The 21573-nt window shown below is 56.7% G+C and overlaps 1 protein-coding gene and 1 long non-coding RNA gene across 3 annotated transcripts in view; one reads left to right on the top strand and one right to left on the bottom strand.

The window, feature by feature from the left end:
• Nucleotides 1-21573, top strand: part of PIK3R3 (phosphoinositide-3-kinase regulatory subunit 3) — a 77094-nt gene that overhangs the window by 13264 nt on the left and 42257 nt on the right. The window contains exons 5-7 of one of the 2 annotated variants that reach the window (XM_056497447.1): nt 81-212; nt 3003-3204; nt 3530-3615. In XM_056497447.1, the coding sequence (XP_056353422.1) occupies nt 81-212; nt 3003-3204; nt 3530-3615 (420 nt within the window). The remainder of the gene's footprint in view (nt 1-80; nt 213-3002; nt 3205-3529; nt 3616-21573) is intronic. The other variant, XM_056497448.1, reaches the window with a different exon arrangement.
• Nucleotides 13436-14179, bottom strand: LOC130256119 (uncharacterized). The gene is made up of 2 exons (XR_008841062.1): nt 14010-14179; nt 13436-13883 (listed from the first exon to the last, which is right to left on the bottom strand). It is a non-coding gene; the product is annotated as an uncharacterized LOC130256119 (long non-coding RNA).

The following is a 21573-nucleotide window of genomic DNA, read 5'->3' as shown; positions in this document are numbered from 1 at the left end:
ACAGGGATGGAAGAGCTCTGAGCTCTGTGCCAGAGGGGAAGAAGCAGGGGCTCAGGGTTCCCTCTGTGTGCCCCCTGCAGATGCCTCAGCTGTGGACATGGACCTGTACGAGGCACAGACACTGGCAGATGCCCTCAAGTGGTACCTGCAGGAGCTCCCCATGCCCCTCATCCCTCCAGCTCTCTACAGTGACTTGGTCCACATGGCTCAAGGTAAGCACATGTGGGTTCCCCCATACCTGGGACCTCTGTGGGGCTGGAGAAACTTTGGGAAGCCCCTAGAAAGGCTTCCCAGCATCTCCAGGGTGGCTCTGACCCCATGCCCTGCCCAGTGCTGCACTAAGGGCAGATTCTGAGAAGGGACATTGGGAACATCACCCGTGCCAGAGCAGCATGGCAGCATTTGGGAGATGATCTGGGAAAGAATGGAGATCCAGGGGGCTGCTTTTCCCCCACCATAGCATGATCTTCTCCCTCTGCAGTGCCCAGAGGAGGAGGTGCTGCCTGCCAGGACAGACAGCTGCCAAGGCTGGGTGATGCTGGCCCCAGAAGAAAGCGTTATTATAATATTTTGGCTCTGCTGCCTGGGAATTTTTTCCTGTAATCTCATTAACTCCTGGCTTTATATGGGCACAAAGAAATACTCAGCTTTTTCAGCTTAGTGCCATTAGGAAGTGCCTTTAGATCCCTGCAAGCTTTTGAGGCTCTGTGCAAATGTATGAGACCATCAAGGTTTTGGCTTTATTTGATTTCTTTTAAAATAAACAGAGCAGGGCCCATACCGAGGTCAGCAGAGCCCACAGTCCATCCTAACAGTGAGCCTGGACCAAAACTCATTTCAAGTGAGTCCTCATAGAGCCACTCAACTCTCCCAGCCTGAGGGACTGTGGGCATCACCAGGCACACAGGAAAGCCTTGCCCACTGTGTTCGAAGGACCTGAACCTCCTGCTGCTTGTGAAACCAGGATTTCTTCCCCTTCCACAGCAGCTCTCATCTCGCTGCCAGTTGCTGCAGTACTCTCCATCCCTGAGCATCACCTCCCCTTCCTAAGCCAGATTAGTGCTTGGGCAGATCATATTCTTGGCTGCCTTAAGAGGCACTAAAAGATCACCCGTGGCCAGAGCAGGTTGGCTTTTCCTACCATGTCCTGATGGGAAAAGGCCACGGGCTCTTTGTGGCTTCCAGTGAGGCAAAGGGGCGCACGGAGAAGGTGAGGGATAACTCACACCCCATCCTCCCTGCCCTGCCATGAGACACAGAGCCAGAAGAAATACCCCTGGGGCTGGTGGCACAGAGAAGCTGCCTTCCCCTCACCCGTCAGAGGAGAAATCAAAGGCTGCCTCCCTTCCAAGGATAAAAACGCAATTAGGAAGCAATTAGCTGGGTTGCCTCGTTAAGCAACTTCAAAGGGAAGCGCCTTTCCCTGCAGCCTGTGCTGCAGCGGGCTCTGCTCCTGGCACAACAGGGGCAGGAGGAGGAGGGGGCAGCACGGTGGAGAAACCAATGGGAAGAGGATTTCTCTGGGGCTTAAAAGAAAAAAATTAGAATATAAGTCTTTGAGGAGATGGTGCTGGGTTTTGGCAGCCTGCCCTGCAAGGCTCCTCTGCCCTGCTTGAGGCTGAGAGCTGGGAAAGCAGCAATCTGACCACCTTCCAAAGGAAGGGGGAAACATCCCCAAATTCCCTTTAGCTGTGAGACTTTTCCTGCAGGATCCTCTAGATGCAAAAAGGTGCAAAAAAACCATGAATTGCGGCAGGGGAGGCCTGGAGCAAAGCTAAACATCCCTCCGGAGCAGTTTGCTGGGTACAAGGGCTCATCAATGCCCCATTGCCAATATGGCTGGGCTGCAGACCTGCTTTGGAGGGGATCCCAGACCCCTGCTCCTCCAGCTCTGGCGCACCCTGGCTCCAAGGATGGATGTCAAAGCTGGCTGGGCATTGGCCAAGCCTGTCTTGGTGCAAAGAGCTGCGGGGAGCTGAGTCAGCCCTGGCCGAGCTGGGCTTTGAAGAGCAACCCAGCCCTGCGGACTTCCCTGTGCCCGGCAGATAAAAGGGCTGGGACAAGGCAGGAGTGGAGGATGCTGGAGAGTGGCTGTTTCCTGTGCCTGGGGCAGCATCGCAGTCCCAGGGCACTGAGCTCACTGCTCACAAGGCCGGGGAGCCCTGGCCAAAGCTGCCAGAGGGCACTGGGGACATGGTAGGAACTCGTGGGCTGTGGGCTGCTCAGGACACCCGTGACAGTGGTTCTGGCAGCACCTCTGTGATGTCCAATGCCATTAAGTGTCTGATTTTATTCATATGGGCAATTTGAGCATCACTGGAAGCAGCTGCACCCCAGACAGCCTTCCCTGTGCTGTGTTTCATGGGATGTGAGACCATGGTGCAGGGGGCTCACTGCAGCCCCAACTGCAGCCCAAGTGCACATAATTTTTTCTTCCTAAAATCTGCGGGGGAGGGCTAAGACTTTAAATTCAGCAGATCCTCCAGCTGGTGCCCATTTTCCCACCTCTGCTTTGTTCTGCCTTTATTATACACCATGGCATAGTGGCTCTGCTGTGCACCAGGGCAGGGCTCTCACTGTTCTCCATTAAAGCAGCAGTGAGGGATTTTGAGATTCAGTCCCTACCAGGTGAGCAGCTCAGCCCTCTGAGCTCCCTCCCTGGATGTGCTGTCAGGGGGAATGCACTAAAGGGCAGCTGACAACCTGATCTGGGGTGGTGTGAGTGGATAAATGGGACAGGCAAACCAGACCCTGAAGAAATCATCTCTGCAGACCCTGGGATATCCACGGGTCCCATGGCCTGTCTGGGAAGGGATGGGCTGCAAAGAAATAGTGGTGGGAGAGGCTGAGGTCAGGTTGTTTTGGGTCTCTGGGGGCAGTAGAGAACTGCCACAGCTCATGCCCTGTGTGCTGGTAGGTGCTGGACTCCCATGAGAGGCATGGGGGATGCACTTGGCCTCCCAAACTGACAATTTTTTTTTCCTGTGTCCCCTTTGCTACAGAGACCCCGGGCCTGGAGGAGTGTGGCCAGCGAGCCAGAGCCCTGCTGGCCCCGCCAGCCCTGCCACAGCCACAGGCACTGCTCCTGCGCCAGCTCGCCCGCCACTTCTGCCGCCTGTGCCAGGGCGGCCAGCGCAGCCGCCCCTCTGCCCGGCTGCTCGCGGAGCTCTTCGGGGAGCTGCTCCTGCGCCCTGCAGCAGCCAGGTGAGCTCCCTGCCACGCACAGGAGGGCACCAGGCTGACCCAGCCAAGCTGGCTTTGCTGTATGGCAGCTCACCAGTGTCCCAGGCACAGGGTTCTCCAAAGGGGGAGGCCACATCTGGAAGCTGCCATTCCAGCTGTGATGCTCAGACACAACACCCATTCCCAGTGTGGCCAGGCGTGATGCACACACGAGATTGGGGTTCACAGCATCGCCTCAGTCCCACAGCAGATCCATTGGGGTAGCTGGCTGCTGCTCCAGAGAGTTGGGGGTCTCCAGGGAGGTGGAACTGCTGGTGTCCTCACACACCTCTCCTCCTCTTCTCAGCACCGAGGGAGGCCCTGAGCTCCGTGCAAGGATCCTCGAGTCCTTCATCGTGGCCAGTGAGGCGGCAGAGCTGCCGACAGCTCCTGGTAAGAGATGTCTGGCTGGTGGCAGAGGGGGGACAGCGGGTGTGACATTCAGAGCAGTGACAGCAGCAAGTCATGGGGCAGCTTCAGTGGCTGGTGCAGTGATGAGAAGGTGCTGATGTCCCTGTGGCAGTGCCCAGGCTGTGCTGGCTTCCTGTTGCGTTTCCTTCTCTCCTTTCTCAGTGACACTGATTTGGGGGCATTTCTTTGCAGTCCCTCTGAAGGTTTGCAGCTGTTTTCTGGCTTCATGTCTGTGTCATTGCTCTCTGGTCCCTGGATTTGTGTTGCAAACACAAAAGGTTCTGCTCCCCCATTTTGGGGGCTTGGTATGAGTTGGGGGCTCTTGGTGGGGGGCTTGTGTACAGCTTGTTTCAGAGAGTGGAGATCTGGATAAAATCTGGGAGACAAAAAATAGCAGCACGACCATAAAATGGCAGGATGGTACTTGCTACAGGATCCTATGAGGGTTTATGATTTTTGACTTGCATTTAGACCCCATGTGTGCAGAATCACGCTGCATCCACTGCTGCTTCCCCCACGGGGCATCCCCAAGGTGGGGACGAGGACAGGCACTTGCCCCTCACCTCTCCCTGCATGGACAGCAGCCAGGAGAGTGGCTTTTTCTGCAGGTGTTAATGAGCCTCACCCCCAGGGCTGCGGTCCTGCCCCTTTCCTTGCCAACACCAGTGCTTGTCTCCAGCACCTCCTCGCTCTTTTGCTCTGCTGGCCACCTTCTCTTGCCATGTCCCTCTTGCTGGGTGGCAGCTTGTGATCCCATCAGTGTCCAAAACTGAAGCACATGCTCCCTGTGCCCTCTGCAGCACTCCAAGGAGGGGGGCAGCTGGTCCATGCAAGCAGGGATGTACATGGGAGGGAGAGAGGGTGCTCAGGGGAGCACAAACCTCAGACCCTGAGGGCCACAGAGACCCATCCTTGTGGGATCCCATCTCCTGGCTGTCACTGACACCCGCCTGTTCCCCTATGCCAAGCTGCCCAGATGCCTGAGAGGCACAATTGCTTCCAGCCCTCCTGCTTGGAGATATGTTGGCTCTGGCCCCAGTGAATCCTGCTGGTTTGTGATGTCTCTGGGTCCTTGTCACCACCCTGCCTCCCTGGGGGATGGCCAGGCCAGGCAGGATTACGACTCTTAATATTCCTCATAAATCAGCCCTTTCAGACCTGTCATCTCATTTATTGCTCTCCCCCAAGCTCTCACTCATGAGTTTGTCAGGATGCATCTGTCTCTTCCACCTGCTGATCCAGCTGATGGGCAGCTGCAGCCCAGCAGTCCCTGGGGTCACTGCTGCTGTCCCCAGACTTTGTAGTGTCATCGGCTGTCACCACCCCAAACTCAGGAGAGGGGTTGGACAGGATCTTGAGGTCCTCATCCCCTTTCTGAGTCAAAATCTCCCCTGTGGTCGTCCCACAAGTGTGGGGCAGGACACAGGATGCCTGGACTCGCTGTGGGACTTCAGGCAAGTCCTGCCACCTCCCCTCTCTTTGTACCTAAAAGTGAGGATATTATTACTTGGCTGCCATCACATTAGGATGTCGGGAGGCTTAATTAAATGCCTGCAAAGCGATTTTGAGAGCTGCAGATGAAAGGGGCTATATAAAAAGTGCAAAGAATTATTATTAGCAGTGCAGTCCGTGCCCTGGTCCTGCTCCCATCACCCTGGCCCCACTCCCCTGCATCCCGGCACTGGGATTATTTTTGTGCATGTGTGGAGTTGTGGTTTCATAATGATACATGTAAAATAGCTATAAATACCCTGCAATAACACAGTGAGTGTGTGCACATAGCACAGGAATAGGAGTCGGTAGCTGACATAAGGAAACCGTGGTGTGACCTCATTCTGACTCATGTAAATATACCTCATGTGAGGGGGCAGCTGGGGGGCTTGGGGCTGCTTGGGGCTGCAGGGACAGTGGCCTCCTCAGCAGGGAGAGGTCTGGGGAGAGATCTGAAGCTGTTTGCTAATTCCAGAGAGGCTCTTGCAGGGCCAGGATCCTTCCCCTCCCATGTGTCCTGGAACTGATGGGGGAGTTTTTGAGTCTTGGATGTTAAAATCTTAAAGAATAAAAATATAAATTATGGAATTTGGTTCCTAGAGGGGCTTCTCTGGGTGAACTTGCTATTGCTGGGTTTGCAGTGTCCCTTCCTCCAGGCACTGCCCCTGAGGGGTCTCTTTAGCTGCCCATTTTATGAGCTGCAAAGGAGAAAATGGGTTTGTGGTGGCTCCTGAAAGCTACTCCTAGGATGCAGCGCTGGGGTCATGCTGGAGGCACTGGTTTGCATAGGGCCATGCTCTGGTTAGCACAGGGCAATGTCACAGATCTGTGGGGAAGCTGCAATGGAGCCTGGGGCTGAGTGACTGCATTCAGGCCACCTCGCTGTGCTCTCCAGCAAGCCCCCAGCACTGGGCAGACACCCCAGGGGGACATTTCTGAGCCCCATGGGGGCCCAGGGGGGCACACAGAGCTCACAGCAGGATCCCAGTGTCTGGAATGACTGTTTCCCGAGCAGGGTGAGGGGGCAGGGGAAGGCAAAGGGAAGGAGTGATGCAAATACCAGCTCAGCTGAAGGAAGATTACTTCATCTCCTTTTCCTCTCCTGGTGCTATTTATAGTCACTTTAATTTACTCCCCTTTGCTTTATTATCTCTCCAATAAGCCGTTAGCCCTCAGACAGCAGGATGCCTTTACTCACCATGCAGCCAAAAGTTCGGAAAAAAACCTCTCAACCCACCACCAAAAAAACCCAAAAGCGGGGGCAGGAGCAGAGTAAAGCGACAGAGCGCTTGGGCCGCAGCATCACTGCCCTGTGACGTAGCTTTCTGGAAAAAAACAGGATTTCTGGCTCCTTTTGGAGAAAGGAGTAAGAACTGGGCAAGGAAGGTGTCCCCTTCTTCCTTCAGAGCAGTGGCTGGAGGGGTCAGGACTGGTGGTGCCAGGGTCCCTTCTCACCCCAGGATGAGGGCTGCTGTTTGCTGGACCTCGCTGAGGCAGACACCCCCTGCTTCCCCCCAGGAGCCCCAGCCCTGCCCTGCTTCACGTGGGGCAGTGGTATCATGCCAGGAGATGGAGATCAGCACCACCCCAAATGCCTTGAAAATATCTTTCCAACAAGCAGATTTGACAGTCCTGGGCCATGAGGCAATGAGGCACCGCCTTCCCAGGGAATCACCCTTCCAGTGGTTTCAAAAACCAGTCCCTGGGAAGCTTGGTGCCCAGGTGCCCAGCCCTGAGCTCAGCTCTATGGCACCTCAGTGCTCAGCAGGGCTGCAGTGGTGGTAGTGGTGGGTTACAATCTCATGGCATGACACTCTGGGCACTTCCCAGCCCAAGCCCCAGACAGACACCTCTGGGACAGCATCGACGCTGAGCAGGACTGCTGTGTGTGAAACCAGATTAGAAGGATCTGGCTTTGAAGTTTTTAATTAACTTTTCCCCTGTTTGCTTTCTTCTGGACCCGAGGGAAAAGCCCAGCCTCCTGCTCTCCCCAGCTTGTGTGGCACGGGGGAGGTTGCAGACTCAGATGTGCAGGGGGTCAGAAGGAGCAGGGGCACTGTGTGTAATCCAGCACAGAAGGTGCAGCTGGGCCTGTGTCCAGGTGCTGCTCTGCCTCCACAGGAACATCCCTGCACAACCACGAGCATCCTCCCACCTGGCCTGGCATATCAGCCAAAGAGAACTTCAAATTTGCGTTGCCCCTTGGTTCTTCATCCCCTTGCAGCTGCTGGCATGGGTTAAAAATAGCCAGGAGAAAACCCAACCAAAACCCTGGGTGGAGAGCAGTATGAAGGAGCCATGGCTGAGTGGTCCCCTGTGCCAAAACACCTCATTCTGCCTCCCTGAATCTGCAAATAATACAGAGAAAACAAATTAACGCTGGGGAAGGGGAGGGAAAAGAGCCAGAGCCCAGCTAGCAACATGAGGTAGGGAGAGTGGCTAAAAATAACAGACCCCTGAAGGCATGGGGAGGAACATGACAGGGATCCACACTCCTGCCATCCCAAAAGGCAGCCGTGTGCCTTCCCAGCTGCTCCCCATAACGAGCCCTGCCCGCTGAACCCAGGGAGGGAAAAGCCCCTGAGAAGGGTGGCAGCGGCGGGGCGAGAGATGCAGAGCTGTGCCATGGAGCCAGCAGCAATGCTCCCACCTTCAGCAGAGCATGGGGGTCCCCCAGCACCCAGGGTGCCCAGCTGGGAGGGAGCTGCTGCCTGACCCACTTGCAGGCAGCCGGCGGGCAGTGGGATGCTGCTGGGAGACCCCAGGGGTGCTGCCTCCACAGCTAATTTTAGCCTGTGTTCAATTAATCATGGAACAGGAGGGGATCACAGCCAGCCCTGCCTGTGCCAGTGCCTCCACCAGCTCCCCTTTCCACCCCAGGTGTGCTGCTGCAGGCTTTGGATGAGCAGGGGCCAGGCAGTCCCTGATCCCGTGGGTTTGGGCTGAGGAACTAGGAGAGATCCTGTGCCACAGTTCTCTTCCTCCAGGCAGCTTGAAGAGGCTGGGGCAGCCCTGGAAAGGATGTTATCTGCTCATGCCTCTGTTTCCCCCGTGGCTGGCACTGATAACCTTTGCTGGAGAATTTTTCAGGTTGCCCGTACAGCTCTGAGCAGGCATTTTCCTGTCATGCCGGAGCTCTGGAATGCCTCCCTGGGATGGGGAGCAATGACCCCCAGCAAAGGATGTCTCAGCCAGCCCAGACCACTGCTGCAAGCCCTAATGGCAGCCCCTTTCCTGGGACTCACTAGCTCTGCTGTGTAAAGCTGGGGCAGGCAACTTTCCTAGCACAAAGGGGAGAGCCTGGCAATGTTTTTTGGGTACAGCATGAGAGCCCTGTGCTCCTGCTCTCTCCACAGCCCAGCTTCACTGGTCCCCGTGTCAAAAGCACGGCATGGTCCAGCCCTCCCCCACAACAGAGGGAATGGCTCCTGACGGAAACAGGGCTCGGCTGGGATTGAAACCCTTTTCCTGCCTGCACTGCATGGCCAGAGCTGATAAGGCTGGATAACTCCAAGCATTGTGTGTTCTGCTGGCCCATGACCCGCCAGTGTGAGAGGAAACGCGGCTGCTCAGCCAGCCAGGATCCAGGGGGAGACTGTGTGCCGGTGCTGGGGTGCTGGAGTGCCCTGCTGTCTGCCCAGCCTGCTTTCCCTTTGGCCAGCATATGAAGTTTTGGGATGGCTCTGTCAGATGGTCATTGGTGCCAGCCCAGGTTGCTGTGTCAGCACACGCTGGCTGGCTCTCGGCTGTGTGGTCACGACAAAAAGCTGTCAGTGTGAAAAACCTGGGGGTTCAGGGTGATTGTCTGGAACACGCAGGGTTTGGCCCTCAGGATTTGCTTTCATCCTCTTGGGATGGAGCTTTGAACCTGGGACACCTTTGCCTGTTCCAGAGGCCAAGACTGGCTGAGCAAAATCTCACCAACCCAGAGGGAGCCACCAGCTTTGATGTCCCACAGTGGTCAGGGCTGGCTTGCTTGCTGTGCCGGCTGCTGGCCAAGCCAGACTGCAGGAATGTGTGTGCCAGTGCGTGTGTCCTCCTGGCTCCTGCCCTCAGACTCTGTCTGGGCTGGCGTCACTCTTTCTGCTGCAGCTCTGGCTAAACACCATGGGCAGCTTCACAAAAGATGAGGAGGGTGACAAAGCGCCAGCCACAGCTGATTGTCCAGCTTGGCACCAAAGCCAGGAGCATCCTCTACTGTGCAGTGGCACTTCCATCCCCTGCCTCCTGCCTGGCAGCAGGCGGGCAGCAGCATGTCCCCCTGCTGCCCTTTTGGCCAGGAGATGCCAGAAAAGGGCAATGCTTCCCATGGGGAATTCAATGCTGGAGTAGGGAAGCTGATCCCACCACGATCCCACCAGCATCCCTGGACCCTGCCTCCCTCCGCTCCAAAGGGGTGGGAGGAGGCAGGCTACACAACACAGACACACGAGCAGCTCTGGGGAAAGGCAGGATTTGTGCTTCCAGGAGGGAAAATGAGTCACGGGGGGATGACAGGGCTGTGCCAGCAGCGGAGCGCGGGACTGGGGTAAGCGGTGGCTGTCAGCTGCTACCCAGGAGGTCAGGCAGAAATGCTCTTACAGGCCTTGCCTGGCTTTAAAATCTATTAACGTCATTTTGCTGTTCGAGCCGAGAGCCGCATAGGCAGCAGAAACATTCGGGCATGGCTCAGATCAGAGCAGGATTTCAATTACAGTAATCAAAGGTGACACAGATAAGAAACCCCTGGTCTATGGAGCCACGACAGCTGTCCTCTGGCTCCAACCGGCACCCATCCAGAGCAGCTCCATCAGAATCACTGAAGTGGTACTAGGGTAAAATTGGATTGGAATCCATTTTCATCTGCCGTGGTGGAAAATGCTTTCCCTGCACTCCTTGGGGAGGAAAACCACCTTCTCAGGGACAGCAAGGGAGGAAGGTGCCAGACATGGAGGAGGGGACAATGTGCCCAGCAACAGCACTGATGGCTGCTTTTGGATGATGGAGGCAGCAGAAGGAACAGCTGGGATGCTGGAGCATCAAGGCTCTGCCTCCTGCTTTCCCCTCCATTTCAGCTTGGCCCCGCAGTGACTGTCACGAGTGAGGCAGGGATGTGCTCAGCTTGGTGTCAGCTCCCTGGAGGGACGGACATCCCTCTGAGCCCCATCCGTGGCCAGAGCATCCCAGGATGTGCTGCAGGACGGACCCCCAGCCAAGGAAAATCTGGGGAGAGAGTTAGGAGGTTGGAGGAGAAGAGCCCAAGTTGCAGGAGCTGGCACTCTTCTTTCATCCTTAAAAACAGCAAGGTGATGCACAGGGAAAGCTGCCTTCTGCTCCTGCCTCTGCCACCACGTGCATGTGCCCCTGGTCAATCGTCCCCACTGCTATTGTGACTTTGTGCAAATCTTGCAAATCTTTTGGATGGCAGCAGGGCATCCCTCCCTCTGACTCCCTCAGCCCTTTGGGCTCGCACTCCAAGGAGCCACTGGTGCCCACTGCCACGGCCTAACGGGACCCTGCTTGCAGCCAAGCCATGGGGGCATCCCTGAGTCCCATGCACACAAGGGGTCCTTTCTGCCCCTGCCCCTGCACGGCAGGATCTGGCCAAAACACAGGGTTTCTTTCTGTGCCCACTGGCCCCGCTCCAGCCTGGCCAGGTGTCAACTGCCCGGCTGCAGCGTGTCCCCCCGGGCTGCGCCGGGAGCAGCAGCGCGCTCCCAAACACTGGAGGTTTGTGCGGGGCAGCGGGGCTGAATGGTGGGTCTGTGTGGCCGGGAATGCCGCGGGGGGGAGGGAATTTGAGCCGCTTGTTTCATCTGTTTACCTGGAAGTGGAGATCATGGCCAAGCCCAGCTGCCGCAGTGGCGGCACTTTCATGCCAGCACTAACGGGATGGGGAGTGCCCCATGTGCTGCACCCGACCCCGCACAGCCTGCAGCATGACAACGATGGGGACACAGCAGGGACTTGGCAGGGCTTCCCTCCCTCCATGTGCCTGCACAGTACTGAACCCTCCTGCTTGCGGCAGCTGGAGAGCCGGAGCCTGGGGAGGGATGTGGGGATGACCTAAGCTATCACAGGGGTGGGTGATACTGCAGGTCATCCTTTGTCCTGCAGCAACACTATGTCCCAAAGCTCTAGAGAGTCCCCCTGCATGTGTTCCCATGCCACCTGGGTCCCCCATCCTTCCTCATACTGTTTGATGTCTCCATCCCTGCTGCATATCCCTGCCCCGTCCATAGCTCTCTTACCAGCTGTGGTGTCCCACACTGGCTGTGGATGCCTGTACCAGCTCTGTCCCTGTGTGGGTTGTGATTCCTGCACCAGCTGTCCCCCTGTACCAGCAGTGTCCCCATGGGAGCCACTTAGCAGCTCTGGGAGAAAGGGGCCACCCATGCGAGAGTTGGTTTTGTCCTTGCGTGAGGCAGGACTGCCAGCCACACATAAGCTGCTGGGGAGGGAAAGGGGATGATAGCATCTTTGTCAGCGCCTGGATGTACGGGGATTAATGAAGCTGGCTCGCCTTCCCCAGGATTCAGGTTGCCTTATCTGTGTCTATCTGTTCTTACCCAGGCACAGCTAGAGCTGCTCCCGATGTGCACAGCTAATCCCAGAGGCTGGCAGATAGGGCAGGGACCGCTGCCTCCACCCACACCCTGCCCACGCCCGCAGGGCCAGGGGGCACCGAGCTGGGACATGACCTGTCCTGCCCCAGGCCAGCTGATGCTGGAGATAACTAGAGGCACAGGGCAGAGGTGCAAGGAATTTGGAAGTCTCAGTCTGGCAGTAGTATGAGCAGGGCTGTGAGGCAGGCACTGGCATTGCCTCTGATCCTGATTTCGAGGCTTCCAATTCTCCCAGCAAAGCTGTGTCTGCCCAGTTCATCTCTACTCATCTTTCAACTCAAAAAAGTTACCACCCCATGGGACTGTCTCTAGGAACTTGTGGCTGTTCTTTGGTTAAGCAGATTTCTCTATCTTTTGGATACTTCTGGCATTTGGATAGGGCTGCCAGTGGTGAAGGGGCTGGGGTACCAACAGAGGCTGGCACCTCACCAAGAAGCCTGGCACCGTGTCATGCTCAGGAGACAAGGAGCAAGGGCTAGATCATTTCACCTCACACCACACAGAGGTGGCTGCAGCACCCCTGGCTCCTCCCAAGTATCTGGAGGACCCACAAGCCCTGACTGCCCATCCCTGGTGCCATCTGGAGGGTGTCTTCCCTCTGGCTTCTGGCACTTCTTTTTTCTCCCTTCTGTGTTGGCTGTTCATACCCTGGGGCAGGAGGAGCATCCGAGGCTGTGCTTCGGCACCATCCCAAGTTTCCGACCTGGCACGCACAGTGCCATGGAAACACTTTATTTTTTCAGTTGCTTCCCTGTTTTCTTTGCAATTGGGCTCTCTCCCTGGGTGATGGTGATCACAGGGTCTATTTGGGCAGGGTTCAGCATGCTGCTGAGCAAGCAGCTCATAGCGTGGTGCCTCGTGGTGGCCTGCCCTGCCATGTGCCCCACACCTCGCATGGCCCTGACCCTCCCTGGCCACAGCATAGAGAGAAAAACATCACCTGGGCTTGGGAGTGACTGCTCAGCTCTGCACACCCCAAAGTTGCCCTGGGACCTCAAAGCTACCCATTTCCCATGGGCTGTACAGCTCCATGTACTGTAGATATGGCCTCTGCAGACTGATATCCCCAAGGTCACCAATGCCACCGGATCTCTGTGTCTGTGGCAAAATGGTGCTGAGCTTGGTGAAGTGGGTGCCCAGCATGGCTGACACTGCTCTTGCTTCTGTGACAGTCCTTCCTGTGTTCCCAGCCTGTGGCTCCTCCAGAGCATCTTTCCTGTTACCTCCTGACCCTGCTGCAGTGGGGTTTAACGCTATAAGGAAGGTAGTTTGGAGAAGGCTTTGTAAAATGCCAGTGGGGAACTATGGCAAAGGAAACCATGCCAGGGGGAGAATGGGTTCAGGAGAACACAAGCCCCCAGGACCTTTGTGTGATCAGGGATTGGAGGACAGTGACAGGAGTTTGGTAATGCAAAAAGCGCAAGCAAAAGCTGGCCATGACCAAACTCCCTGGGCAGTTTCAGGAACAGCCACAACCACTGAGTGGCTGTACACGTCTGATGGAAGCTCTGCTCCGCAGCTTCTGACAGCTGCTTCTGCAAGAGCCTTAAATTGGACATTGGGGGTGTTTCAGAAAGAGAAACCTGAAACCTGAAAATTGTTTTGGGGACCAGAACAATCCAAAAGATCCCAGACAAATTCACAAGCCATTAGTCTTGAAGGGGAATCTGGTCCTTTCAGCAAGAAAGACAAAAGCCTTTGTCCAAGACATTTCCACCTAGCTTTTAGTGGGATTAGAACTGCAGTGTCCTGTGCTGGCAGGCATCCCCCGGGCCAAGCCCAGCCAGCCCCTGAAACCACTTTGTGCAGCCCCAGAGTCCATCTCGGCATCCTGGCGCTTGTTGCTGCCATCACTTCCAATTTAGACCTGCTCATGGCAGAGACCAATATAGAAGCACTTTGCAGGATGGCAGTTCCCCTCCCCAGGGAGCCAATGCTGGCACTTTGCTCTTGCTGCTCACCAGCTCCAAGGAAGACTGAGGAGCTTGAATTGCTTTTTTCCAAGGAAGATGGATTTGGTTTGCAGAAAGATAAGGACTGTGGAACAGTTGTTCTGCTCTGCTGAGCCTTTCTGCCATCTGGAACAGCTTTTGGCTTCCTTCTGGATACCTCTTCCATGAGATGGCAGGATAGGCAGAGGGGCAAGGGCATCACCTGGACCCCCAAGGAGGGGAAGGATGAGGAGTCATGGGTCTGTCCCTGTGTGCCCTCTCCATAGAGGTGGGTGAAAGCCAGCCCAGGTAAGTGGAGAGCTGGTTTAGGGAAGGGCTTGGAACAAACCTTGCTGTGGAAGGTAGTGGAAGCCCCCAGCCAGCCTGCCCTTGGCATGTGCCCACTCTGCCCATCCCCTTGGCAGGGTGGTGGCCATGAGATCCTGCAGCCGCTGCTGCTCATCCCACATTCTCCAGCCAGGGGTAGAGAAAGCCTCATTGTCTCCATCTTCCCTCTTCCTGGGGAAAAACATAAAAGCAAAGACATCACATCAGGGCTGGGTTACTCAGGGACTAAATAGGGACTTCCAAGGCAGTGGGCACTGCTAACCCCAGCCCCCTGGGTGAGGTTTCTGGTGTCTAGTAAGGGGTTGGTGCTCCTGCAGCTTTATCCTCAATAAAAGCCATAAAAAATGTATGCCATTCCCCCAGTTGCCTGTCCCTACAGAAACTGGGGCAGAACTGGATCTCTTGGGCATGGTCCTCCTCACAGTTGGAAAACACCCCACAGAGCTCTTCCAGGGGCTGGACACCAGCTCCCCTTGGCCCTGCATGACTCCAAGCACTCATGTCCATGCCACATATTGGTGTCCTCTGGTCCCTCCCAACTGCTCTTCACCAAGGACTTCCTGTGTGGTGGATTTGATTTGGTGTCTCCGAGGCTGACACTCAGCTCAGGACCATGTTGCCACTGCCCAGGCAGCCTGTGCTGTCCTCAGCATCCAGTGCTCAAAACCACAACCTCATGGTGAGCATCCTCCCTGGAGAGGCTGCTCTCTGCAATTAATCCGGGCATGGTTTATGCTAACGACTCTCCCCACTTTAAATTATAAATGGCCCTTGGCATGTGTGCACACAAACACACGTGTGTGTGCAGAGATCCTTTAAGGCCATCATTAGCTGTAATTAGTGGGATCTGTCACTCATCTTTGGCAGTTAACGATGAGCCCTGAGTCAGAGGAATCCAGCAGCAGATAAAATAAACACGATTTCAAACAGTTTGGAAATAACAAGCCCTCGTTAATCAGACAAGCCCCAAAGGGAAGCACTTGGAAAAGTGGCAGCTTCTTTGCCATTGCTGAGAATGGGGTTGGGTGGGCTCCAGGACAGCCCCTGTGCTCCCCAAACCCCTGCTCCAGTGGGAATGGGAGGCAGGATATTCTCTCTCGGCTGACCTCACAGCAGGACTGAGGTGTCAGAGGCAGTCAGCTCGAGCAAAAACCTGAAAACTGGCAAAACTCACCCAAAGGGCTCCTGCTTGGCCACTCTCTGGGTGAAAGCAGCTGAGGCACAACCTGGCCCTGAGGTGCAGGTGGGGCTGATGCTGGTGCAGGGCTCAGCTCTGGGTAGAGATGAACCAGCTCTGGGACAGCACATCCCACAGCCATCACTCACCCCAGAGCTTAAAGGCTGTGTGGAGGGGAGCATCTGCAGGATCCAGCAGCACAGGGGAGAGAGGATTTGGGGAAGGGGCTGGTACAAGGGATGTTTCCTAGGGAGCAGGGGGAGCTGGGGAGACTTCTAGCTGTCACAGCTGCAGCTAAATTACAGCAAATAGGAGGGGAATGGGACACATGAGGCTGGTTTATATTACAAAGGAGCAGTCCATCATGGGGTATTTAAAATAATCCGCTTAGATGCACAGTAGCAGATTTGGAGTGCTAAGGGAATTGAAGGCGCTGTGGCTTTGCAAGACTGGATCAGATGTAGTTAAGATGCCACTTAGGACAGCACATCCCATCCTACTTCACTGCCCCAGGGGACAGGCACACAGCACCTGCAGCCCCTGCAAGGCCACTCCCATCCCACCAGGGAGGCACCCAAGGTGACATTGGCCACATCGAGATGGGTGACAATGTCCTGTGGCAGCTCCCTGGGACCGGTGGCAGGTTTGGGCAGCATAGAGCCATGGTCTGGATTAGGCACAGCACAGGGGATTCCCATGAGGGGCCAAGCCTTTGGAGTGGTGGAGGAGGTGTAAATGGTGCTTGGGGTCCAGGGGCACCTTCATGCTGAAGCCAGGTGCCTGGTAAAGAGCTGGAACCAGGGGATGCTCAGGAGAGAGCTGCAGCCACACTGCCAGGGGGTGGGAGCCTCCTCTAAGGGTATCCATGTGGCACTTCCTGCTCTGCTGGGGCTGGGGACAGGGACCTGGTGTGGGGTCCTGGTAGGCTGGGACAAGGTGCTTCAGGGGAAGAGCTGGGACTGGAGCTGCTCTGCCTCTGCATGGCCTTGCAAACCCCCCAGCATAGCCAGCGGCTACAGAGGAGGGTGGCTCCTAATGCCACAAGCTAGGGGGTCGTCTGCTGGGGTCTGGGATCAGTCTGGGGTCTGTGTGGGTAGGAACATGGGCTGTCTGAGTATCCCTGAGCATCCTTGCACTGCTTCTCTGAGCCAGGCTGAAAGCTCAGCCCCAGGGAAGCAAATTTATCCTGAGAGAGAGATTTCATCCCAGAGACTTCATTACAGGCAGATATTCCCCCAGAGAGTATCCTTCCAAGGGCAGATGGTTTCCACCTTGGCCAGGCTGAAGGGGTTCAGCCTGCAGTGGCCCTGTGGAGCCAGGGCAGCAGCAACTCCTGGAGCCAGGCAGCGTGGCCAGAAGTGACCCTGCCACAGAGCCAGTCCTCACACTGCCCATCCCTCTGCTCCCAGGGAGGGCAGGGCCCAGGAACATGCCCACAGAATCCAAGGCTGCATGTCAGACGAGGCCACAGGACTGCCTGCACCTCTTCTTGTCCTCAACCTGTGCCCTCTGTCCCCCTCTGACCCCACTACAGGGGGGCTCAACACGAGGGCTCACTCTGGCAGGTTTAAACACTGTCCCCAGCTCCCCTAAGCATTAATCCAAGGGAGGATTAAGGTTACCAAGCTCCTGGAGCCACCCAGCTCTCACGTCTCCCACAATGGACCCCTCTGTCCTGGCCCCAGAGAGGGCACAGGGCTCTGCTGTCTCCCTGGGACTTGCTGCTGTCCCCTCTGAGCCCCCCAGCTCTCCTCCATCAGCAGGCACCTCACTGGCGCTGTGCAGCACCTCTGCACCTCTGCAAAGTGGGGACCAGAGATCATCTCTGGAGCTTTGGGGGCTTCCAAGCCTCGGTGACCAACTTCCCCCTGCTCCCTGCAAGCCTTGGGATGGGTTTTGGGGTGGCCATGAGCTTCTCCCCCTCTTCTCCCCAGTCCCCCAGGTGCTGTGCTCTGGGTCACCTCTGGGTTCGTGACAACTAGTTTAAATGCATGGAAAATACCTTAATCCTGGTAAGATACTGATCCCTGCCTGCTCATAGTTCCCATGAAAGCCCCCCATTTCAGCCATAATCCCCTGGGAGAGGTCACCTGTGCACCCTCCATTTGTGGGAGCAAGGAACATTCTCCAGGGCACCCACAAACTCCTGGGGTTGGCACACAGAGTCCTGGCTAGTACTGCCCAGTGAGCCCTGTCACCTGCAGGGGACAGTAGGGATACAGATGCCCCTGCCACATGGCCAGTGGCACCTGCTACCCTCTTGTGCCCCCTTAGGCCACCAGCTTCAGAAGCTTTCAGAGAGCAGCAAGTAACTGTAAACAATTTTTATATAGTTATGATCATTTTTCATTTCTGTTTTGTGTTACTATATACTCCACAGTAAGCAGAATTCCTAGCCCCCCCCCTAGTCCCTATTTTATTGCAACTCCTGTCCCAGCCCATCCAGAGGGCTTCCCAGGGCATAGGATTGGAGGGACCTCTGGCTTGTGGGGAGAAAGAGGGCTCTGGCTCTGCCCCCAGTCCCATTTCCCCAACATCAGGAGCTTCTGCTGCCTTTACCTGCCCTGACCTGTGGCCCCACGAGCTGTAATCCCTCTCCTGCTGCACCTGCAGGATCAGAGGCTGCCAGTGTCCAACCCATCCCAGAGAAAGGAGGGCACTGGGGGTTGGTAATAAATCCTAATGATATCCTGGGGAGAGGGGTAGAACAACAAGTTCTCACCACTCCCTTGCGTGGCAATATGAAAAGCCTGTGTTTGCAGAATTGCCTCTTGTATTTATAAGAAGCAAGGACAATGCTGGGATAGAGGCTGAGCTGAGCTTTTAACCAGTCAGATTACACTTAGCAGGAGCATTTACCTCTGCCTCTAATCCTCCTGCCACAAAGACTTGCTAACTCCTTCCAGGATTTAACTGGAAGGCTTCAAATCTTCCTGCACAGGAAAGAGTTAAGCCTGAGCTGGTGCTGGAGGGCTGCAGAGGTCAGGGTCAGTGCTCCTCCTTCTCAGGCACATCAGGTTTAGGATGGACATTGAAGTCCCAGGCTCAGTTTTTTTTTCTGGCAACAGGCCCTGCAGTCAGCACAGGCAGCGGATGGGAAGGTGCCAGGAGTCCTTGGGAGCTCAAAATCAGAGACTTTGCAGAGCAAAAATTTGGTCATTCTTGTGCAAAAATCACTGCTGCTTAAACACAGAGCAGAGGCAAAAGCTCTGGAGGATCCACCTCGTTGGAACAGTCCCTTGTTTTTAGATGGATTTCTTGTAAGAACAGAAAACATCCATAGCCAGTGCTGGGTGGCTGGGAAGGTTGGGATGGCTGCTGTGGGATATGGTCATGCTCCTGACACCCAGCGTCACCTGACACATGGCTGGTGTCCCCTGACTTCCCCATCCCACCCTGGAGCAGCCACATTCTCCAGTGCCTGCACAGGGCCAGGCCTGTTGATCCCCAGAGCCCAGGACACCTCTGCTCACTGGTGGGCACCAGCTCTGTGGCTCATGCCAGCAGAATCCCTCCTGTTATGGGCATTCCCTCGCAGGATGCCAGGAAGGGCAAAGACAAAACTCCTGGCCCTTGGCCCTGCAGGACACTCCTATGGCACCCCCAGCACAGTGACCCTGACACTGCCGGGGCCGTGGTGCTTCAATTGGGATTTTGGTGTGAGGCTTTGGGGCAAGGGGACACGGACATGGCACGTGCTGATGTCACTGAGCTGTGGGCAGCACATGGTGCAGTGGGAGACCCCCCCAGCAAAGATGGTGTGACTGGGAGAGCGGCCAGGAGAAGGGCTGGAGCTCCGTGGCCGGCTCCACACAGCCTGGCCCCACGGGCTGCACACCCTCGGTCTCAACCCACACCGCTGTCACTAAGCCTCGCACGCCAGGGTCACAGGCTGAGCTGGGGAAAACCATGAGCTGAGACAGCAGAGCCAGGGATGAAACCTCCCCTGACTTCTGGGAAGCCAGCAGTACGGGAAACTTCCCTCCCAGCACAACTGCGTGGGAGGGGACGGCGAGTCCCCTCAGCCCGACCCTGCACGGTGTCCCGCCATCCGGCAGCACCCCCGGGGCCGCAGGGACACGCGAGGCTCCGCGGCGGCGCGGCCGGGATGACACGATGGCAGCCATCCCGCTGCCACCGCCCCGCCACCGGCCCCGCCACCGGCCCCGCCACCGGCCCCGTCACAAAGGCCGGAAGCCGGGCCCAGCCATGGGGCTTCCCGGCGCGGCCGTGGCCCCGAGCGCCCCAGGATGAGCTGGCTGCCGGCCAGCAGCACCCAGCCCGGCCCCCGAGCCCCTCTGCTGCCGGCCAGCAGCACCCAGCCTGCCCTCCGAGCCCCTCTGCTGCCAGCCAGCAGCACCCAGCCCGGCCCCTGAGCCCCTCTGCTGCCAGCCAGCAGCACCCAGCCCGGCCCCCGAGTCCCTCTGCTGCCGGCCAGCAGCACCCAGCCTGCCCTCCGAGCCGCTCTGCTGCCGGCCAGCAGCACCCAGCCTGCCCTCCGAGCCGCTCTGCTGCCGGCCAGCAGCACCCAGCCCAGCCTCTGAGCCCCTCTGCGGTGCCGCTCACAAGGGGCTGCTGCCACAGCCAGGAATTCCCTGTCTTTGCTCCAGCTGCCCCGGTGCTGTGGCAGTGGAATTGTGGAATTGCCTGGGGGGCTCTATGCACAGCATCACCCCCTCCTTACGCTGGCAAACCCACCTCATGCTCTCCCGAGCGAGGCTCGGGGCCTGCAGCGGGTGAGGGCTGAGGGTGCTGGGCCGGGCAGGGCCGCAGAGCCCCCCCTCCCCTCCTCCAGCCTGCCGGGCAAGGGGCCAGCTTGGCTTCCGCAGCCCTTTCTGCAGGCAGGGCTGCTATGTTCCCCACAAGCTATGGCCGGCCTGGCTGCCCTTACAGTAAATCTGAGCGGGTTGTTTTGGGCAGGCCATTGGCAGCCCTGCAGACAGCAAACAGTCCGTGTCCTCCTGGCACCGTCGTCTGCCGCAGGCGCCTCCCATTTCCAGTGCACCCCCTGGCTTTCCCAGCACTGACCCAGCATGTCACAGCCTGGCATCAGCACTGTCCCAGGGTTCCCCCACCTTCCTGGTAACAGGCAGTGTCTGGGGGAGGGGAGAAGATCTGCCATCACCCCCCTGCTTTTGCTCCAGGTGCACAGGAAGGATTCTGGGGCACACGGTGATGCCAGCACAGTCCCACAGGCTGCTGCCCAGCCACCCTCTTGCTCCTGCTTGCTCCCATCACTGCCTCTGGACATCTGTTCCAATCTCCAGCAGAGGGACTGGGGGATTTTTTCTGCTTGCTTGGGACAGTGTGAAGTCTTTGTCCCTGTGGCGGCCAGTAGATGAACCTGAAGCACCACTGAAGCATTTTCTTTAGGGCTTAAGTGGGATTTATGGGGTGAAGATGCCTGCTCCAGCCCCCTTCACGGATGGGTAACTTCAAGCATTGGGAAAAGGCAAGATTTGGCTTAACCAGCAGAGTTTCCCTGAGCCCTCAGGATCATATGTTGCATTTCTTTATCCACAAGTATTTTCTTTCTTTTAAGTGGAAATCACTGAGGGGTGCATGTCACCTGAGACTGCGAGGCTTGGGGCTGCAAGGACTGTCCCACACTTTGCTTCACATCTGTACCCCAAGTCCAGAGGAAGGTGAGGTACACATTAGTGAAATTAAATGACCAAGAAGCAGAAAATAAGCAAGGCACTAAGTCACCCAAGGACATACCACCTCCCATGGGCCAAGCCCTGCTACCCCTGACCCACCAGCCTGGGGATATGCTCCCAGAACAGCTTTGCCAGCTCTGTGGTGCCTTCTGCATTTGGCCCATGCTGGGAAAGGATGCACAGCAGACACAGGCAAGGGATTTTTCCAGGGTGGAAGCTTGCTCCTGGTCTGGGTTTTCAGAAGCAGACTGTGAGCTTGTGAATCGGAGGTATTTGTCAAGTTGGTTCCTGCAGTGGAAATGATCAAATAATTGTTCATACACCCGTCTGGCCCAATGGCTCATGCTCACAGAGCAGAAACTGGCTGTCAGGCTGCAGGACTGTGGTTCCCCTGTGATGCTGTGGCATGTTTGTAAGAGGAAGATGCTGAGGCTGCAGGTGCCTTTCCAAGGCAGAGCTGTGCCACGCTCCAGGCACGCTGCCAGCCCGTCGCTTGGCCGGATTCGTGCCGCCTTTCTCTGGGAGAGTCTCAGGGAGGGCTGTACTTCACAGCAGGCTTTTCCTGTTCCACTTGCCCAACAGAGTGCTTCCAGCATCTTCTCTACCCTCGTCCTCTCCTTCCTCTTCTCACCAGTTTGCAGTTCTGACAGCCTGTCCTTGGCTCTCCCTGCTTCCCCGAGCTCAAGCAGGCATCCAGAACAAGCCTGCTGCTCTGAGTGAGGATGGAG

This window comes from Oenanthe melanoleuca, chromosome 8 (assembly GCF_029582105.1).
Source record: "Oenanthe melanoleuca isolate GR-GAL-2019-014 chromosome 8, OMel1.0, whole genome shotgun sequence".
NCBI lineage: Eukaryota > Metazoa > Chordata > Aves > Passeriformes > Muscicapidae > Oenanthe > Oenanthe melanoleuca.
This window is presented reverse-complemented; position numbering and strand designations above follow the sequence as displayed.